Below are 19,185 nucleotides of genomic sequence, written 5' to 3' on the forward strand. Positions count from 1 at the left end.
CATTCCTTTTATTCTCTGACTGTGCAATTTCAGGTTAGATAATTCACCTTTGATAGTTTCATGTCGATATACCGGTACATGAATATACTCAAAGGATGTGAAAGTGCATGAACTTTGCTACTGGCCACAAAACACCAATCATCAGTATCTTCACTATATATGTGGTACTGAATGAACTTAAGCATTAAGCCTGGTTTCCATATTGACATAAAAAATGCAGAGAGCAATGCAATCAAGATGCACGCTGTATCACAGACATATGGAAACATATGAAACGAAATGTATGTTGCCAATACCCAAACATATGCAAACCAACTCCAGACGGATTGACAAAGTTGAATCCGGTTCAACTTTGCTGATTGTGCATTGAGTCACTGAGCGGCCTATACATGCACACTGGCATGACGACCATACGATGTTCCTCTTGCTTAGTACCACCCATTTTGTTCATTTTCTGCTTTTACTGGCATATGCAGCCCCATTGATCAACAAAATAGCTGATCATAAAAAAAATACATCAAACTGGATTATCAGTTTGGTTCCAAGGGTGGTATTTCCACCTATACAAGGCATTTTATGCAAAAATTTTCTGACTTTCAGACACCAATTTGTTTAATTTTTTGGTGGAATGCCGTCACGCAGCGTCTCTCTCACGACTGTCTGTGTCTTGACATTTTGCGTGCCATCTGTGTTCGTTTCAACCCATGCAAACCAGGCTTTACAATTTACTTATCATTTACACACAATTCAAACTGCAATCATGCGCCCAAAACATACAACTGCTGATTCTTGAGCAAATGTCAGCTGGCGTGCACTTGTCCAGTTGTGTTTCTTAATACCCTGTGCAAGATGGCTTCTCTTTGAAAGACTCTTGGTGATGCACCACAGTACAAGCTTTGCTTCTATATAGTGTAAATTACCGCTGGTATGTCTCAGAACGTTATGTCAAACTGCTAGGTATTGATGTATTGATATGCAGGGGGAAATTAACTTGAATGCCAAGGGTGAAGTACAGCTTTATGACTTCCTCAGTCAGCAGACGATAGACGTTGGTATAGATTTCCCTTCATCAGCTAGTGTGCGAAGAAGTGTAATGGGCCATGACATTGCAGATTTCTGTCTAATAGACAACTTTGTCCATGCTGTGGCAGTAAGTATTTGTTCATACAGAAATAAATCCAAGGAGTGACACATAACACACTGCAGCCTGTTTTATGCCAGGATCTCCAAACAGCTTTTGTCAAGAGATGATGATTGGAGTTTCACCTCACAGTGGACAAATGTTCCTTACTGGCTGGTATTATATAATTCTAGGTGAGATTACTGGGGTAAGGGAAGATGGTTGGAGGGAGTTTTGGTGAACAGCTCATTGGAAGCATTTCCCATTAGATGAGCCTGCTCTACTGTTCTTTGTACATGTAAAACTTGAGATATCTAGTGACTTAGTTGAGATATCACTAGATTTTGTTCTTCCATTACCTGAAGATTTCAAGAAAGTTTTCAAGTCGTTTAAACTCTTTCTTTTTGGTTTCTACATTGTTACATCCAACTGGGCTTTAAATTCAAAAATATTATGTCACTTTTCATAACATTGAAACATGCTTTTTGAAGTGGCAGTACAACTTACACTCGACATTGCTTACATAGTTTGATGGTTCTCAAGTTCACTTATTTTTATGTTTATCTTGCACTAGTTTTAGTTTTTTGGAGAGATGTTCTTTCTTTCTTCTTTAAAAGCAAGGAATATTATACCTGATTGATGAATTATGTGCATAACTTTACAACCTGTCTTACAGCTGTGAATTTTGCTATTTCAGATGAAGGACCCATCTATTGTTCCAGCATCACCAAAAGAAATTCTAAGCACTCATCTACTGGTGTTTGAGGCAGAGAAAGCTAGGCGAGAAAACAGAGTCATTTGCTTTGATGAGTAGTGACAAAATGTTGGCTGACTGATCTGTCCTCTTCTGCAATCCTGTCCAGTAGCCATGTGGAAAGAATAGTAATCATCAGAAGGGAATTTGCATAAAACAAACATGAAAAGGGCCAAGACATAAATCCTCAGGTTGAATGGTAGTATAGAAATCAAAACTGAAAGTATATTAAAGTAGGGCTGAAACTGGCACATACGAAGTGAGACTCAAGCAATGCAAGTTAGGCTCGCATGCCTCTATTGCATGCCTCACACTCACACAAGTTTGTCTCATATTGTCATGTTGTTTTGTGGTCTTCATATTTTAATTGCTTTTCTCTGTATCCTATTTGTCTCTTATTTTTAGCTTTGAAGTAGTAGAATCATTTATGTCTTCTCAAAACAGGATCTTCTGATTTGAAAGTACAGTTGGCCTGACAATCAAGGTAATGTAAGTAAAATCCCATGTCAGAAAGTTCAAGTTTTCCTGCTGGAACATGCTTTACGGTACACTATAATTCAGTAATGGGAATTCTTTGTGTTGCTGATGGGAACAGGCCATTGCCATGTAATGTGTGCAAAACAATTTCAAGGTGTTCCTCTGGTAAAACTGTGTTGTTCCCAGTAGAAACAGTGTACATGTATCTTAACCCCTTCGCGCCGGGAAGTGTTAAGACACGCCATAAAAATTGAGATCCTCAGCCGGCTTTCCAGCTATTATTCTCGGCCACGCTCGAGCGAACACGGTGAAAGAAGGCAGACCCTGGCTCTTGTATATATGGTAATTGGCCTTTGTGTGTAGCCCAGAAATGAAGACCAAATTTGCATCATAATCACCAGCTTCACAATAGTCCCCACTTTGAAAAGAGGCAACTGGAATGCGGAAGCTTGAGTAGAGCTGCATGCCACCGAACAATCAACCTTTTCACCCTGTAATTCAAAGCGTGCAGAGCACGCTGGGCCACAAACTGAGAATTTGCGGTTCGGCAGGTGGCCTTCGTGGCCAAGCTAGGCTGGAATTCTTGGAGTCGGCTTTCATAAGAAATTCCCGTCATCAAGGGGTTAAAAAACTGAGTACACTCGGACAATTTCCCCCAATGAAAATTGTTATTGTTTTCAGACAATCTGTCCATAGAAATTAGTAGAGGACGGTTCCATGCTTTAGATATAAATTTGGGGGATATTCAGTGTACCACCCTTTGAATCTCAAACCACATGTAAATATTTGCTGCAAGTATATGTATGTTTTGCTTCAAGTTCATCAACTGTACAGTGGATTACTTGGATTCCTCATTCACAGCATCTCGGTGTACCCATCTGGGAGAGAATTCCTGCTTGTTTTCGTAGCATATAGCCAAAGAGCATCTGCTGTAAAAATTTAAAAATAACATTTCACAGCAGTCTAACGAAAAAAAAATTTCACCTTCAGTTGAAGAAATTAAAATGACTTATCGGTATCAAAATGTTCAGATCAGTTTACACAAATACATTACAGTCAAACCTCGTTAATAGGTCCTTCAGACTTTTCAAACTACATGTACCTTGTTATAACAGAAATCTTGTATTATCAGGAATGAAAATAATGAAAAAAGAAAGAATTAGGACCTACAATTTTTCTTGTTATAAGCAGAGTCTTGTATTAACAGTGCTCTCATTAATGAAGTTCGACTGTATGTGTCAGGACAATTTACACAATGTCAGTACAAGTAAAGAATAAAGGACAAATGCATTTATACTTTATTAATTTCCTTATTCAGTGTTGTAACAGTGCAGTTTTGTGGTGAATTTACCAAAATCTGATCCAAATTACCTGCTATAAAAAATTTTTGTTATCGAAATGGCTCACTCACATCTGCCTTGATGTGTAGTGTATAAATGTAAATCACGTATGATACCACATCCTGAGTTTTGCAACTTGAATTAGACACTGGTTGGAAACATTATTTGTTACTATGAAATCATGTCAAAAATTACTGTACAAATATGGCATTAAAAGCCAGAAAAAGGACAGTCTGTACTCAGACACAGTGTGGACCTGACCACCTCCACTACTTTTCCACTTAACACCTTGTTTAACATAGATTGTATTGATGTATTGGTAATAGGTTGGTTTGTAACCATGCCCCAAGTCTGAAGGGATCAGTCTACTTGGAAGCATATCAGTAAGCAGCTTAATATAACACACACACACACCAATGACACAGTACCCCCACTTTACGCAGTAAAACACATACCTGAAAAGCAAGTTTTGAGACGCTTCTGCATTCCAAAATTTGTGTTTTTCTCAAAAATGGCAGAATTATTCTGGGTACCAAACATTCACAGCTTGACTGCTGCTATTTTCAAATTTGGCTCTACAATTTGTGTTTCTGTGAGTGATGTATACAACTCAAACCTTTGAGAGATAAATACAAACTGTACAACCCATTGGGAGCAATGAATTTGCACATGAAAAAGGTTGGTTTTAGAAAAGACTTGCACTTTAAGATCAAATGTGTACCTGCACAAGAAAAATGCAAGCATATGCAAATTTGGAGGATATAGAAATTCATGCAGTTTATTTATGTATACTTAATATCTTTGATACTTCTAGATACTAAAATGTAGCCACCTGGGTATTTCGTACATTGACTGTATAACTCAACAAGTCTGGTATCCCAAAGTAAGTGTAATTGATGATTTTGTTACGTTTTCCCAACGTAGAAGGCTGATCAGCTGAAGTATTTAGTATCGCAAAAAGCTTGCTGGTGTGTGCTGCATAATGAAACTTTCATGGCCATAGTGATGGACATGGGCGGAAGGGACAGGGGGACACGTCCCCCATGAATTTGGTACAAGGGGACACAAAGTTGAATGTCCCCTCCATTGTTTAAGCAAAACAAAATACTAAAGGAATTGATGGATCAAGGATTTTCCCTTTTTGAGTTTTTACAAATGGAGTAAGATAATGAAATAAACATGGTGTGCACAAAAAAGTTTCAATTGATGCCCCCCTCACAGTCAAGGAGAGATTTCTGCCCATGGTGATGGAGATCAGAGAAAAAAATTAACATCAAATTTTTACGTAAAATGCATGTGTCAGTCTTCCTTGGGCAAGTTTTACTGACTAGAAAAAACAAATTACTTGTAAACCAAATAAATGAAAATGGATGAACACCAAGGCCTTAGTCAAGATAATGTGTACAGTATGTGTATTGGAACCTGGTGATGCCATGCACTATAATATAAATTTCCTTGAGTGTGCACATAAATGGTAGAAGTATGGTAACATCCCCTAATGTGGTGCACTTTGACTCATTTGAATTTCCTCAGTATTGCCGAACCTCTTTGTTGAAAAACCTTAATTCCACTTGGTTAAATCCTGGTATTAATATGTCATGTCATGATTCAGGCTTTTAACCTTTGTGAACAATGCCACAGTCCAGAAATTTAGTCTGAAATTAAAAAACTGTCATGTCCAGAAATTGAGTACGAATTCAGCCGAGTGTCCCCTAATGCCGTGTACTTGAATCTCAGAAAGCTAACAAGAGGTTGTTTTTAAGTTAATAAATTCTAATCTATTATTATTACCTCCACAAATCTAACTACAAGTGTGTTGGAAAATTATTTTTATATTTCTGGGTGGATTTTAAAAGCATTCATTTTGCAATTAAGAAAAAAAAAGGAAAATCAGGCCAAACTAAAATTTCCTCTGGACTTAAAGAAGGTAAGTAAACTTGAGATATATGAATCTGAATATTGGGAGGTTGATTGAAATTTCTTCTCGAGAAATCTGAGGTAAATCTTGCTCCAATAAGACACCGGAGGCAAAATTCAAAGTGTGCCAAGTTAGGGTATAACAATAATATAATCCTGGAATTAATGCCCAGCCATCCAAGATGTGGGTGTGTCAACAAGCAGTAACTTACTTTCAATCTTAAATGTCCAGGCTCCAGAGCAGTCTCTCAAGAAGGTTAGTTCAAATTATTTCAACTACTATTCAATGAAAGGCAAAATTTAATTTAAAAAAATCCCAGCACTCGGCCCATCAGAGACAAGTTTTTAATGAAGCAGCATGGAAGAGCAATTCTAGAAATTCTTAAACCTCTTCTTGAAGCTATGTTGGATAACTAGTTGGCGATCGCGTATGATGGGTGCAGGAAGGTCAACTGCTTTGTCTGCATCAGGTACAGACCTAAACCAGACAAAGCCATACCTGTGGTAACAACAAAAAAACCTGGATTCATAATAAAATGGCCCACAAAGAAACCACCAAGGACAGGACAAATTTGCAGTGCATTAACCACTTGCTGCCAGGTGGATTTTTCTTGAGCAAGACAAGATGCCGCGTCATTTTCAAGATTTTCCGTTTCAAAATTCTTCAAAAATTCATCATTACAATTAATGGCCGTTTACAACAAATGAAGGATTCTTTGGGCACTACCCAAAAGCTGACAGGTAAAATTCATTGATTCCTGAATATTTCAGCCAGGCCTGCAGCCTTGGAAAAAGAGCCCAGATTGTGCAGTGTTACGTGAGATTCTTTTGTTCCTGAAACCGGCACAGTGCACTGCTGATGTCTTCAATAGGGGCCAGATTAGCGTGCAGCAGTGCTGTGTGGCTCATTGCTACGGTGGTGGAGAGCTTTTGTCCCTGGTGGTAATCCCCTCGCTCTAAATTCCTCAAACCCAGGTATACTGTTTCAAAACCAGGCTGGATTATCTCCACTATTGACAGCGAAAAAATGGCAGTGATGCCCAGCAGCTCAGCCTTTTGTGCTGAGCACAGTCTTTTGTTATAAGGCACAACTCTTTGTCCCAGTTCCGGGCTCCCCCGCTCTGCATATAAAGCTTATGTACCCGAAAACGGGTTGCCCGGCAGGTAGTCGTTAAAGGGAAAAAAGTGTGAACATGGTACATGTATATGTCAGCAATGGGATCACTAATTGAGATCCAGATCCATGTGAAAAAAATATGGCCCATTGTATCAGAAAATCATGTCATACATGTACATGCACTTTGTGGGGGCACTTCTCATTGCAATGGCCAATGAATGATGCAGTCTTGCCCTCTGATACATTTTAAGTATGAACATTTTATGCCATCTGCATACATAAAACTGTTTAATCATTTCATGAGGTAGCTGATAGAAATTCTATTCACGGAGTACATGTACTTTACTGCAACGGAATAGAACATTTCGTCTGTCACCCAATGAAGCATTCATTTGTTTTATCCAGCACTTGAATTAACATTTGTATACAAGATGCTGTTTTTTTTCTCAGTCCTACATATGAAGCGAGATATGGGACGGAGAGCACCCCCCACCTTTGTTGTGGTCATCGTTTGATCGAAATCTCAGGAATTCTTTACAGACATCTGGGGGGAACAATAGTCTAGAGTGTGTATAGGGATTGGACATGTAAGGGGGGTACCCCTCTGTCCCACATCTTGCTGGGTATACAGTCCCACGTAACTTGTGACACAAAGTTGTGCGTTCCAAATAAATTAATGCATTGATGGCCATGACTGTGACTTCTGCACATGCTCCACTGCAACATCATCTTCAACTTTGAATCTCAAGTGATAATTGTTCAACTCTGATTTATTCAGGGTGATGTAGAACAGTCACAGTAGCATTCATCAAGACAATTATTTCTTATTGGAAAGGGATCATCGAAGTCAATTTACCTCCTTGACTTCTGTGTCCTCTGAGTGCGAATTATAAGAACATGTCCTGGTTTGACACCTTGGCTCTCCAGGTACTGTGTCAATTCTTCTTCAGTGATTGCAGGATGAAGATTCCCAATATGAACCTTGTAAGGAACTGTATCAACGAAAGTAGAGACAGAAAGCCATGAGATAACCACTAAAAAACCTCTGACTTCAATGCTTTGTTATTTCTGGAAGTTGTTTATCTCTGTTTTTGGAGAACAGCTATAGCCCATAACTTCAGACCATTTCAGTCAGGTTTTGAGTGACAAAGAGTCAAGAATGAGATAAATTTGCATACTATTTACTGACACGGCCCTGGAGCCTATGCATAGATTGCAATATAGTGTAAAATGGTCAAACCAAATCACAGGTTTGATTGTGTATGGGGAATATAAAAAGTGCATGTGGGATGTGACTAGGCCCAGTATCTCCAGAGTTCATCTCTGGACACGTCCACATCCCTCTTTGCTGCTTGTACTGTGCTGAGTGCACAGACGCTGGTGTTTTTTTACACATTTCCGTTGCAACTCGACCATGGCAATATTAGATGACGAGTATTGCAGCACTGGGAGCGGGTACTCTGCTGAGGCATCAGACTCCACTAAACATTTGCTGGTTAGCTGGTTACCAGGAACAGAAGAACTTACTGCAAAACCACGAGTTGGATCATTCAAATTGTCTAAATTTATTGTGAGTAATCTAATTCCTTCATACTCATCCATTGAGAGGACGCATTCTGGTATTATTTGAGAATCTTGCATAACTCAGCTGTATTTACAACCAGGGTATTATCAGTGGGTATCGATGATAACTAATTTGAAATTTCAGATTGCATCTCTGGGGTTTCAGCATTGAAAGGCTCTCTATCTATTCTGAGTGGCTGTCTGAGGTGGATCCAGGAGGTTGTGTCAGTGTTAAGGCCTGATTTCTTGGCTACTTCAAGACCTGGACGAAAAGTGGAATAGGACCCCCCCCATCCCAGCTGGATGATCAAAACCAGAGCTGTATTAAAGAACAATATGGAGCTCTGCAGCCAAGTACATCCATATCAATTTTAAAAATCAAGTGGTGCACAAGTGTAACCAAGCAAATAAGTGGTGCACAAGTGTGATTTTCACAATCAAGTGGTGCACAAGGGTAACTGTGAAATTTGGTGAAGAAGTGGTGCTCGAGTGTATTTTACAAAGTGGCACACAATTTTAATTTGAAAATAATAAAAATGTAACTCTGCAAAGTGATGCCCTCGTGAAACTTTGCAAATTAACAGTGTATGCATGTCAATTTGGATATACAGCTCACAGTGATTCAAGTAACAACAAAACTTCGGAGTGTTTAATTTATTTTGACGCGAACAATATGAATTAGTTGATTAATGTTTCAAACCACACGAGGGAATAAGTTGTTATTAAAAATTACTTTTTTTAAGTGGCAAGTTGACTTGAAGAGATAAAGTCGAGGCCAAGATGAGAATTATATTTGTCACTGATGTTGTGGAAATTTATTTTTTTTTTAAATAATAATAAATTTTTTAAATCAATAAATGAACTGCACGGAAGTACAGGAAGTTCTTGAAAATACATGCAGTTTCTCTGTCAATTTCTTTGAATTGGCGATATGCTGACACACTGATAATGTACCAAGCCAAAGGTGAGGTCCATGATTTTTCTTTCAGGCCTCTATGAAGTTAATTTATACCACTCTAACACACTTTTATTCCCTTGTTAACATACGTGTAGTTAACAGTATAAACACACCTAAAGCCACACCACATCATGTGTTGACTAGTAGTAATTCACTAGGGACTAGGATTTTGAGGCATCCAACAAACAAAAGAATGCTCCTCAGGTTGTGAGGTAAGCCATACTCACACTTGTCAGGTCTTGGCAGCCGTCTAATAATCTTAAGCTGTGTATCCCAGTCTTTGTTGGATGGAGAGGGCATACTAATGCCATTTAGGGACAACATCTTCTTGGCATCTTCTTCTGTTTTTACAATTACTGTTGCAAAGCTGTAAAAATAACAAAATGTCTACTACTTCGTATCAAATTGAAGAACAAATGACAGTCAAAAGTGGTGCACATTATATCAGCACTTTAACTTGAAATGATAGGGTTATCCTAGCCCCATACTAGCCCCCAGGGGTAGTCCGATAGATTGGCCTAGGGCTTGGGTCAACCATTCAAACCAGATACATGCAACTGTAACAGCAATTACTACATGTGGCATGTTCTGTTGTCATGGTTGTGAGTACGATTTTCGCCAACTTCAAATTATTTATCATCAGTTCTAAGAATGTTTCTTTTATTTACAACAAATTTGTGATGTTTGGTAAAAGTGCACAGAAAATTCAGGAGCCAGGGAAGTCGTTCAGTAAACCAGAATGTTCGGTATAGCAGTGTTCGTTATAGGGATGTTCTTCTGTTTCACTGCATGTACACTGGAACGCCACTAAAACGAACACCACTGCACCCAGCATTCAGAAATACCGAACATCCTACTCGGCTCCCGAATTTGCTGTGCACTTTTACCAAAAAATTACAAATTTATTTTACACAGAAAATATTTAGAACTGATAATTACTCAAAAAAGCACTCACAATGGAACAACAGCCAACATGAGGTGCGTTCTGAATCATTAGTGGGTAGCGTACATCGCATGTAATGTGTGTGTCTACAGACAGCTACATGTACGTACAGACCAGTTGTCAAGTACGCGTTTGAGTGTATGCTATGCAGTACTCACAACTCTGGTACAGAAAACCTTGCATAATAACTGCTACAAAACTGGGAAATTTGAGCTTGAAAACTGCCAAACAGGAAATAAGTGTGCAGATAGACACTAGCATAGTTACTTGACTCTCATAAATCTTCAATAAATGTCTTGCTACATGTAGTTTCAATCGTTTTCAAAATGCTTGCCTAACACTACCTCGCTGACTTCCGACATGAGCATACTTCGACATGACTTCCAGTGCTACTGTACATGTACATGCATTTGAATGGTTCCCAGCGCAGCCCATTTATCAAAGTGTCATTTTACCGACAGGAACCAACAGTAATCATTCCTGCATGTCACATGTGATTTTTAAGCATTGGCTCAAGGAAAAGTTGCTTTCATTTCATGATTCTACTTCCAGTGACGACTACTCAAAAGGTGAAATGTGAAAGGAGATATAACATATTAAAAGAATGCAGGAATTTTCTTTTTGTTTTTACCTTTTTTGTGTGTACGTTTTGGCCTAAAACATCATACCAAAACATTTTGTGGAGCAGCCTGGCACGTATGAATATTTGCCAGAGTTCAGAACAAGTGCCTGAATCTGTGACTGCAAATTGCTACACATGTACCAAATGGCCACAATACCAAACATTCTGTTAGGACCCCACTGTGTTCCTTATAAAAGCCTTCCACGGTAGGCCTATCTTTAACTTGAGCCTTACTTCAATATTTCCAATAAGCAGGGTGTCATACCCTATTGCAATAAAAATAAAATAATCATGAAACCCTTTTCTCTAGTGTTATTAACATACATGTAAATATGGCTGCTGTTAAGAACATGTATGTGTACGTGTACATTTATGATGTACGTTTGTGTACAGATCTCATTTGACTTGACACAGTAAATACCCAACAACCCAGTCAATTTTTTCACAATTATATGCCAATACATGCTTTGTCTACTTACATGCTTGCAACATACGCTCATCTTGACAAGTAAATACATGTACAGACTTTTCATTGGGTCTACTCTATGGTATTGTAATGGACATATATACAATTATCCCAAACCCTTTGCACATGCAATTAACAAGCAGTTCTCCCAGATCATCCACTTGAGTATTTCCCCAAAAGTTGCACAAGGCACACTGGTACATACCAAGGCAAATTCATGAATCTTGCATTAAATAGTGGCTTTATGGTACATACACAGCTTTGGCTGCTTTCAGCTGATTCTTTTTGTACAGTCTCTGCTTTGCTGTCAGTGTAGCGGTGGATGCAGCATTCTGCCCCTTCATTCTTTTGAGAGTGACTTTTGGGTGAATGCCTTCCTCCTCAAGAAAGAATCGGAGCGTCTCATTGCTAACACCAGGTGGTAAGTTTCCACAGTAGAAAAATATGTGATCTGTCTCAGGGAAATTACAAATTTTATCATGAATCATACATCTATGTTAAGAGAATATTAATAGTCTACTGTATGGTGCTTCCTTTCCAAGAATATAAATGTCCCTAATTTTTAGTGCCATCATTGTGGTATTTGAATGTGTCCTTTACAACTATTGAGGGGTTCGTTGTAATAAAGTTTTATCTTCCTCTGATAAAGAGTGATTAAGGATGTTTGTTTATAGGAACACACTGCATTGATGGAGTGAATTGGCTCTTGCCAAGTTTTTATTTCAGCAATGTTGACTCGGTTCGGAAAGTCGACATATCCACTCTTTTTTTCCCACGGAAAAAACATTCTTGTACATGTAGTAGTGAAGCAGCTTTTAAACCACTTGCTGCTGGGGAACCCCATTTGTACCACCATGGGTTTATGTGCAGCGCCGGGTGCCCGAAATGCGACGAAAGAGCTGGTCCGTGTAACAAAAGACCGAACTCAGAATAAAAGACCTGCTGCTGGGAATTGCCATCACTTTTTTAGCTTGCATTTTTCTAAGGTAATCCGTCACTGTTTTTAAACAGTATACCACTGTTTTGGGCATAGCACAACCGCGGATTAGCACCACGGACAAAAGTGCTCCAGGGCCCCATTGATGAGCAACACAGCACCACTGCATGCTGCATGGCATAACAAGTGGGTATTGAGAGAAACATACCTGATTTGACTGACTTCTTTAATGGGATATCATTCTTCTGTTGAGAAGATTTTCTTTTCCTACTCGAAGACTTCCGTCGAACACCAGCTTGTTCCTCCGAAGTGCATGCATTAGGTTGTTTGCCCTCTATGGTCTTTTCTTCTGCCCAACCGGTTTCCAAGGCAACATCATCCGATTTTTGAACAGGTGTTGGATCTCCTGATATATCCATGATTCTTGAAGTATCATCATGAGTCTTGTTGGACCTAATGTCAGCTTTCTGGTTCTCTTTGACAGTCCTTGTTTTCTTAAGCACAGGTGTTTTGATCTTGTCATGGATAAATTGTTTCTCCATAGGTGTAGTGCTTCCAGAAACAATATCATCAGTGTTTACTAATGCCGCTTTCTTTGCACTCCTGGCCTTGAAGTTAAGACTAACCTCATCACGAGCATCGTGATCACTGTCAACTGCTTCCTGGCTAATGACTACATGTATACCAGATAACTTTTGCTTCTGAGTTGTCTTTTTGCTTGGCATGTTCATCTGTCTGACCAATGATTTAGAATCTGATGGAACGCTTGGTACACCAGGATTTCCATTCCTGTCTACTGAGTCCGCAACTTTTCTGTTCTCAGATGACTCAGGTGTTTCCTTTAAGGATATTTCATCGAATTTGTTGCCTGGAAGTTGTTTGGGCAACGTGTCCTGCTTTTTTCCTCTTGACTTTCTGTTTCCTGACCTGGTCATTTTGCCAACTGTCCTGCCCCCAGCAAGCACTCTTAAAATTAAAGTAAAACAGACAAAAATTAAATAACAGACAGGTACTCAGCAGCAATATTTGAACACTGACTGTATTAGTAATCACACGAGTGTGAGTGAAACAAGAATATTGTAGTGTGTCTGTGTCCCGTATACCACAAGGAATAATGTAGTGTGTCTGTGTCCCGTATACCACAACGAAAAATGTAGTGCGCCTGTGTCCTGTATACCACAAGGAATAATGTAGTGCGTCTGTGTCCCGTATACCACAAGGAATAATGTAGTGTGTCTGTGTCCTGTATACCACAAGGAATAATGTAGAGCGTCTGTGTCCTGTATACCACAAGGAATAATGTAAAGTGTCTGTGTCCCCTATACCACAAGGAATAATGTAGAACGTCTGTGTCCTGTATACCACAAGGAATAATGTAAAGTGTCTGTGTCCCCTATACCACAAGGAATAATGTAGAGCGTCTGTGTCCCGTATACCACAAGGAATAATGTAGAGCGTCTGTGTCCCGTATACCACAAGGAATATTGTAGTGCGTCTGTGTCCTGTATACCACAAGGAATAATGTAGAGCGTCTGTGTCCTGTATACCACAAGGAATAATGTATTGTGTCTGTGTCCTGTATACCACAAGGAATAATGTAGGGTGTCTGTGTCCCGTATACCACGAGGAATAATGTAGAGCGTCTGTGTCCTGTATACCACAAGGAATAATGTAAAGTGTCTGTGTCCCCTATACCACAAGGAATAATGTAGAACGTCTGTGTCCTGTATACCACAAGGAATAATGTAGAGCGTCTGTGTCCCGTATACCACAAGGAATAATGTAGAGCGTCTGTGTCCCGTATACCACAAGGAATAATGTAGTGTGTCTGTGTCCTGTATACCACGAGGAATAATGTAGTGTGTCTGTGTCCTGTATACCACAAGGAATAATGTAGTGCATCTGTGTCCCGTATACCACAAGGAATAATGTAGTGCGTCTGTGTCCCGTATACCACAAGGAATAATGTATTGTGTCTGTGTCCTGTATACCACAAGGAATAATGTAGGGTGTCTGTGTCCCGTATACCACGAGGAATAATGTAGAGCATCTGTGTCCCGTATACCACGAGGAATAATGTAGTGCGTCTGTGTCCCGTATACCACAAGGAATAATGTAGTGCGTCTGTGTCCCGTATACCACAAGGAATAATGTAGTGCATCTGTGTCCTGTATACCACAAGGAATAATGTAGGGTGTCTGTGTCCCCTATACCACAAGGAATAATGTAAAGTGTCTGTGTCCCGTATACCACAAGGAATAATGTAGTGTGTCTGTGTCCTGTATACCACAAGGAATAATGTAGTGTGTCTGTGTCCCGTATACCACAAGGAATAATGTAGTGCGTCTGTGTCCCGTATACCACAAGGAATAATGTAGTGCGTCTGTGTCCCGTATACCACAAGGAATAATGTAGAGCGTCTGTGTCCCCTATACCACAAGGAATAATGTAAAGTGTCTGTGTCCCGTATACCACAAGGAATAATGTAGTGTGTCTGTGTCCCGTATACCACAAGGAATAATGTAGTGCGTCTGTGTCCCGTATACCACAAGGAATAATGTAGTGCGTCTGTGTCCCGTATACCACAAGGAATAATGTAGAGCGTCTGTGTCCTGTATACCACAAGGAATAATGTAAAGTGTCTGTGTCCCGTATACCACAAGGAATAATGTAGAGCGTCTGTGTCCCGTATACCACGAGGAATAATGTAGTGCGTCTGTGTCCCGTATACCACAAGGAATAATGTAAAGTGTCTGTGTCCCGTATACCACAAGGAATAATGTAGTGTGTCTGTGTCCTGTATACCACAAGGAATAATGTAGTGTGTCTGTGTCCCGTATACCACAAGGAATAATGTAGTGCGTCTGTGTCCTGTATACCACAAGGAATAATGTAGTGTGTCTGTGTCCCGTATACCACAAGGAATAATGTAGTGCGTCTGTGTCCCGTATACCACAAGGAATAATGTAATACGTCTGTGTCCCGTATACCACAAGGAATAATGTAGTGCATCTGTGTCCCGTATACCACAAGGAATAATGTAGTGCGTCTGTGTCCTGTATACCACAAGGAATAATGTAGTGCGTCTGTGTCCCGTATACCACAAGGATCATTGGACAACAGCAACTGTAGGAAGCATTTCAAACCCATTCACCATCATAGCAAGGCTTCTGATATCGACAAATAGGAGGTCAATGCAATGTTGAGTGAACGGCAACAGTGTAAAACCCCAAGTCAAACGCTGCCTAAGTGACTGCTATGCTGCATCTCAATATCTGCCATGAAAACATGTCATCCAGTAATGCAAACTGAAAATTGAGCTTGTGATTCAGTGTTTTTCTTTTGTCATTATCCAGATCCCTTTTAGATTATAATAATTTTTCAAATAGCGTTTTACACAGCAAGTCTCGAAATGCTTCACAAGTATGAAAAATAATTCACAATTAGTGAATTAGTGTATAGGTACAATATGTATAAAATTGTTAACATCAAAATCAAGTTAGACGAAAATGTACGAAACGAGTCAATAAGATGCAACATTTTAACATTCTTTTCTGTGCACTTCACCACTCAAGCCGAACTTATATCTTATACATAGTTTTAGCAGAGAAACTATATCCTTCCATGAAAGAATTTCCTGCCATGCAACTTAATTTCTTTGGTCTTTAAACATCCACATTTCAATCTCAAAATAATTTAACCCTTACCATCCTAAGTCCTTCAAAATCCTCTGGATGGTTTTGAGGATTTTGGAGAATTGAGGCTGCATGGCAAAATTGCATTGCTAATTGCAAAGGATGCACTGTCTCAAGGTTGTGGGTTAGACCCTGTGTTGTTTATAATCAGCCAACAAATATACATGTATGTGAAAACCTCCTCACTGCTCTAAACATAACGAGAGGAATTGCCAGAGGAGTTGAAGGAGTGAGGCAGTGGGCATCCCTTCACAAAACATATTTCAAAAATATCGGAGGATTTGAGGATTGAGACCGTACCCAGTTTTTGTCATGAGAGCAGTTGGAGGATTTTGAAGGACTGAGGGTGTATCCTCTGAAAAGGGCCTAGGTGGTCAGGGTGGAATACATCAAAGGATACATCAAAATCCTGGATCAACAATTGACATTTCATTTTATTTCTGTAAAACAGGTGAAGTATTCTCGAGTGGTATAAACACTTTAAGAGATCAAAAGCCAATGTCCTTTATCTATTATGCGATGAATGTATAGTAATGTACTATTAGTGTGCAAAACTAAGTCTACGCGTCATAATCTCGTGTGCATTTGTAAATGAGCAGAAGTTCTTTGTGACCCCGACGAATGCACTAGCATTCTGAACTAGCAGTATTAGAACAGTGTCTGAATGCTCAGTTTGTTTTGAGGACAGATCCACCACATTGAGCAAGCATGTTTTACCTGTACAGATTTTGCTTAACATAGGCTACAATGTACATGCACATGGATCTCAACAAGCTTAAGTGAGGCCCAGTAGAAGACACTAATTTCCACTTACCGATAGTTGTACTGAGTTAATAACTCACTCATAAGCTTAGGGAAGTGATTTTTTCTTAGTTTACTTTTTAAAGGGCCCGTGAAATGTGTTTTTATTAGTTTGAATGGAAGATAATATGTTTAAAAAGATTTCCTGTCAGTAAAAGTTATAGCCTTAATGATTACGTATGAAACAAAAAATTATTAAGAGTTTTTTGTAAAATGGCTCCGGCCCAAGAAAAGCACCTTATTAGCATAGAAAATTTGCATAATTGTTAGATACGTTTGAAACCCACATCGGCCAGCGGCGCCAGCACAAGCACTGTGTGTATGTGTACCAGAGCGGTTAGTCCGAAAACACAATTTCGACATCACCAAAAGTTTGCTACAATACTAGTCGAATTTGTGGAGAATGCCAACCAGGTGCCAACTAGGTGCATTGCTGCAGGTTGTGGCAACACAAGTAAAGATGGCACAAGTATCCACGATTTTCCAAAAGATGGGAAATATTGAAAAATTTGGTCAGTGAAAAGTGAGGCTCAAATGGCAAAGTGGACTGGGCCATCGCCAAGCTCCAAGCTATGCAGCAACCACTTCAAACCTGAATGTTTTGACGTTTTGTACTCACGTACATACATACATGTACGTAGGCGCAGGTCTGTACGTGCGTACACGCATGACACGTGTACAGATATTTTGCATAAATATATATACCGTGCCATGAAGTTGCATGTGATACTCTGGGTTGACACAGACGAAATGGTGCCAGACTATTTGAGGGTTCTGAAACCTACATGACAAACAGCCCTGCCATTTGTCAAAATTTAAAAATTTGAGAAAGCCAATTTGAAAAACAGCAATAAGCCATATTTAAAGAAAATTTACTCCATTTGTTCATCATTACTTATAATATGACTGACATAGTAAAGCACAATTGAAAGTAGAAAACAGCAGTTAGTTCAGGGAGGTCTGCATGGGCCCTTTAAGTACTGTAGTCATTTTTGAAAGACAATACACGTACAAGTTTAAGGTGCAGATCATTTGCTGAAGAGAGGCAAGATCGTAAGTAAAAGGTCTGCCCTTCCGATTGCAAAATGGTGGAGCCAATTTGTGATTAGTGTGGTTCCCTGAGCACAGATTTTCCAGACTTCTCTATACATAATCTTAGTGGGAGTAATCAGAATTATGGGGACTGGTATCCAAAGCGACATAAACACATGTTACACAAATACGCTGCGTCTGTTGTCGTGTGACATACGTCCACAGAGAATGCAGATGTGTTTGGATCGTCGAGGGTTGGGAGGTAGGGATGGTAGAAACAACCCCATTTTGGGGCCAATACCATAGGGTCTTTGGGGGAGGATTAGCTCTACCGAGTGGAGTGTTCCATATCAAGACATATAAACTGCTGCCCAAGTTTTGGACGAGCCCATCAGTACATGTAGTATCTTATCGCTCAGTCCATGTATTACATATGTCTCGACATGGAACAGCCGTCGAGAAGATTAGGGATCAAGTGACGTAATGTTCAACGTAGCCCCACTAGTATGGCACGGATCACTCCCGATTTATCCTTAAATCGGGAGTGATCCGTGCCACACCAGTGGGGCTATGTTCAACGACCTTATTTTAAAGATGGCGACTGTGAGAGCGAGCCCATGGATAAATGAATGGATAAAGGCAAAAAGACTAGAAAATACCTGAATAACGAGAGTGAAATCATTCAATAAATGGTTTTCAGAAAGCGGAAAGGTAAAGGATCATGTTCGTGAGCAAAGGAAATTGCGCCCACGATGATATGATAAGTGGATGCTCCGAAATGTTCAATACGCCGACACGAAATTGCGTATACGGATATGGATGTATGGCTAAGGGCGGATCGGGAGTGAGAGTCCGTGCCACACTATTGTGGGGCTAGTACTAGGTAGAAGTAGTACGCATGCAGCATTTTGCATGGCCTCCCAAGCCAGAAGACTACCTGGCCACACATCTACAAAACTTTGCAAAAGTCTCAAGCAACATAGGGTCTAAATAAGTGGACATGGAAACAAACCTACATGTGTATTTGTTGACCAGCCAAGCTCTATGGTCACAGTAACGGACAACACTTCATGGACGGAGAGCAGCGGCAACCTTCACCGACCTTAATTCGGGCCAACAATGCAAAAATGTGCATGTTGGACTGGTCCCCATCTGCATCCCTGGCCCCGTCCCTACCAGGTATCGAAGGACGTCTGTAAGACGTCTGGGGACTATGCACGGGACGGGAACCAGTCTACTGTGCACGTGTTCCACGTTCAAGCAGCAGCTTTGAACTTGCGCAACAGCTAGCTGAGAGCGAAAGTTCCATGATAGGCCTGTACAGACCAGTGAATAAGCTGCCTCGGACAACAATACGATAACAAAAGCCAAAAATCCCACTTCAAAAAATCAGAAAAAATGCTCACAAGTTTCACAGGTGTTGAAGACACATCAATTTAAAGC

The 19,185-nt window shown here is 39.9% G+C and overlaps 2 protein-coding genes across 11 annotated transcripts in view; one reads left to right on the top strand and one right to left on the bottom strand.

Annotated features, from left to right (window-relative positions):
* Positions 1 to 5,072, top strand: part of LOC110985124 (uncharacterized) — a 35,854-nt gene extending 30,782 nt beyond the window's left edge. For 8 of the 9 annotated variants that reach the window (XM_022245913.2, XM_022245915.2, XM_022245914.2 and 5 more), the window contains 2 exons: positions 980 to 1,150; positions 1,818 to 5,072. In XM_022245913.2, coding sequence (XP_022101605.2) covers positions 980 to 1,150; positions 1,818 to 1,934 — 288 coding nt within the window. In that variant the 3' untranslated portion in view covers positions 1,935 to 5,072. Of the gene's footprint in view, positions 1 to 979; positions 1,151 to 1,221; positions 1,315 to 1,817 lie in introns of all 9 variants that reach the window. The other variant, XR_002598936.2, reaches the window with a different exon arrangement.
* LOC110985120 (uncharacterized) lies at positions 3,627 to 18,913 on the bottom strand. Of its 2 annotated transcripts, none has more exons than XM_022245896.2 (6): positions 18,759 to 18,913; positions 12,423 to 13,180; positions 11,533 to 11,728; positions 9,474 to 9,613; positions 7,582 to 7,717; positions 3,627 to 6,107 (listed from the first exon to the last, which is right to left on the bottom strand). In XM_022245896.2, exons 2-6 carry the CDS (start codon positions 13,147 to 13,149, stop codon positions 5,981 to 5,983), a joined length of 1,326 nt encoding a protein of 441 aa, XP_022101588.2. In that variant the 5' UTR covers positions 13,150 to 13,180; positions 18,759 to 18,913; the 3' UTR covers positions 3,627 to 5,980. The 2 variants fall into 2 exon arrangements, with proteins under 2 accessions (XP_022101588.2, XP_087003220.1); XM_087147094.1 differs by having other exon boundaries at positions 3,627 to 6,128.
* Positions 18,914 to 19,185: the final 272 nt, after the last annotated feature.

This window comes from Acanthaster planci, linkage group LG16, assembly GCF_054643075.1.
Source record: "Acanthaster planci isolate LZ-2023a linkage group LG16, COTS_SCS, whole genome shotgun sequence".
NCBI classification, from domain to species: Eukaryota; Metazoa; Echinodermata; class Asteroidea; order Valvatida; family Acanthasteridae; genus Acanthaster; species Acanthaster planci.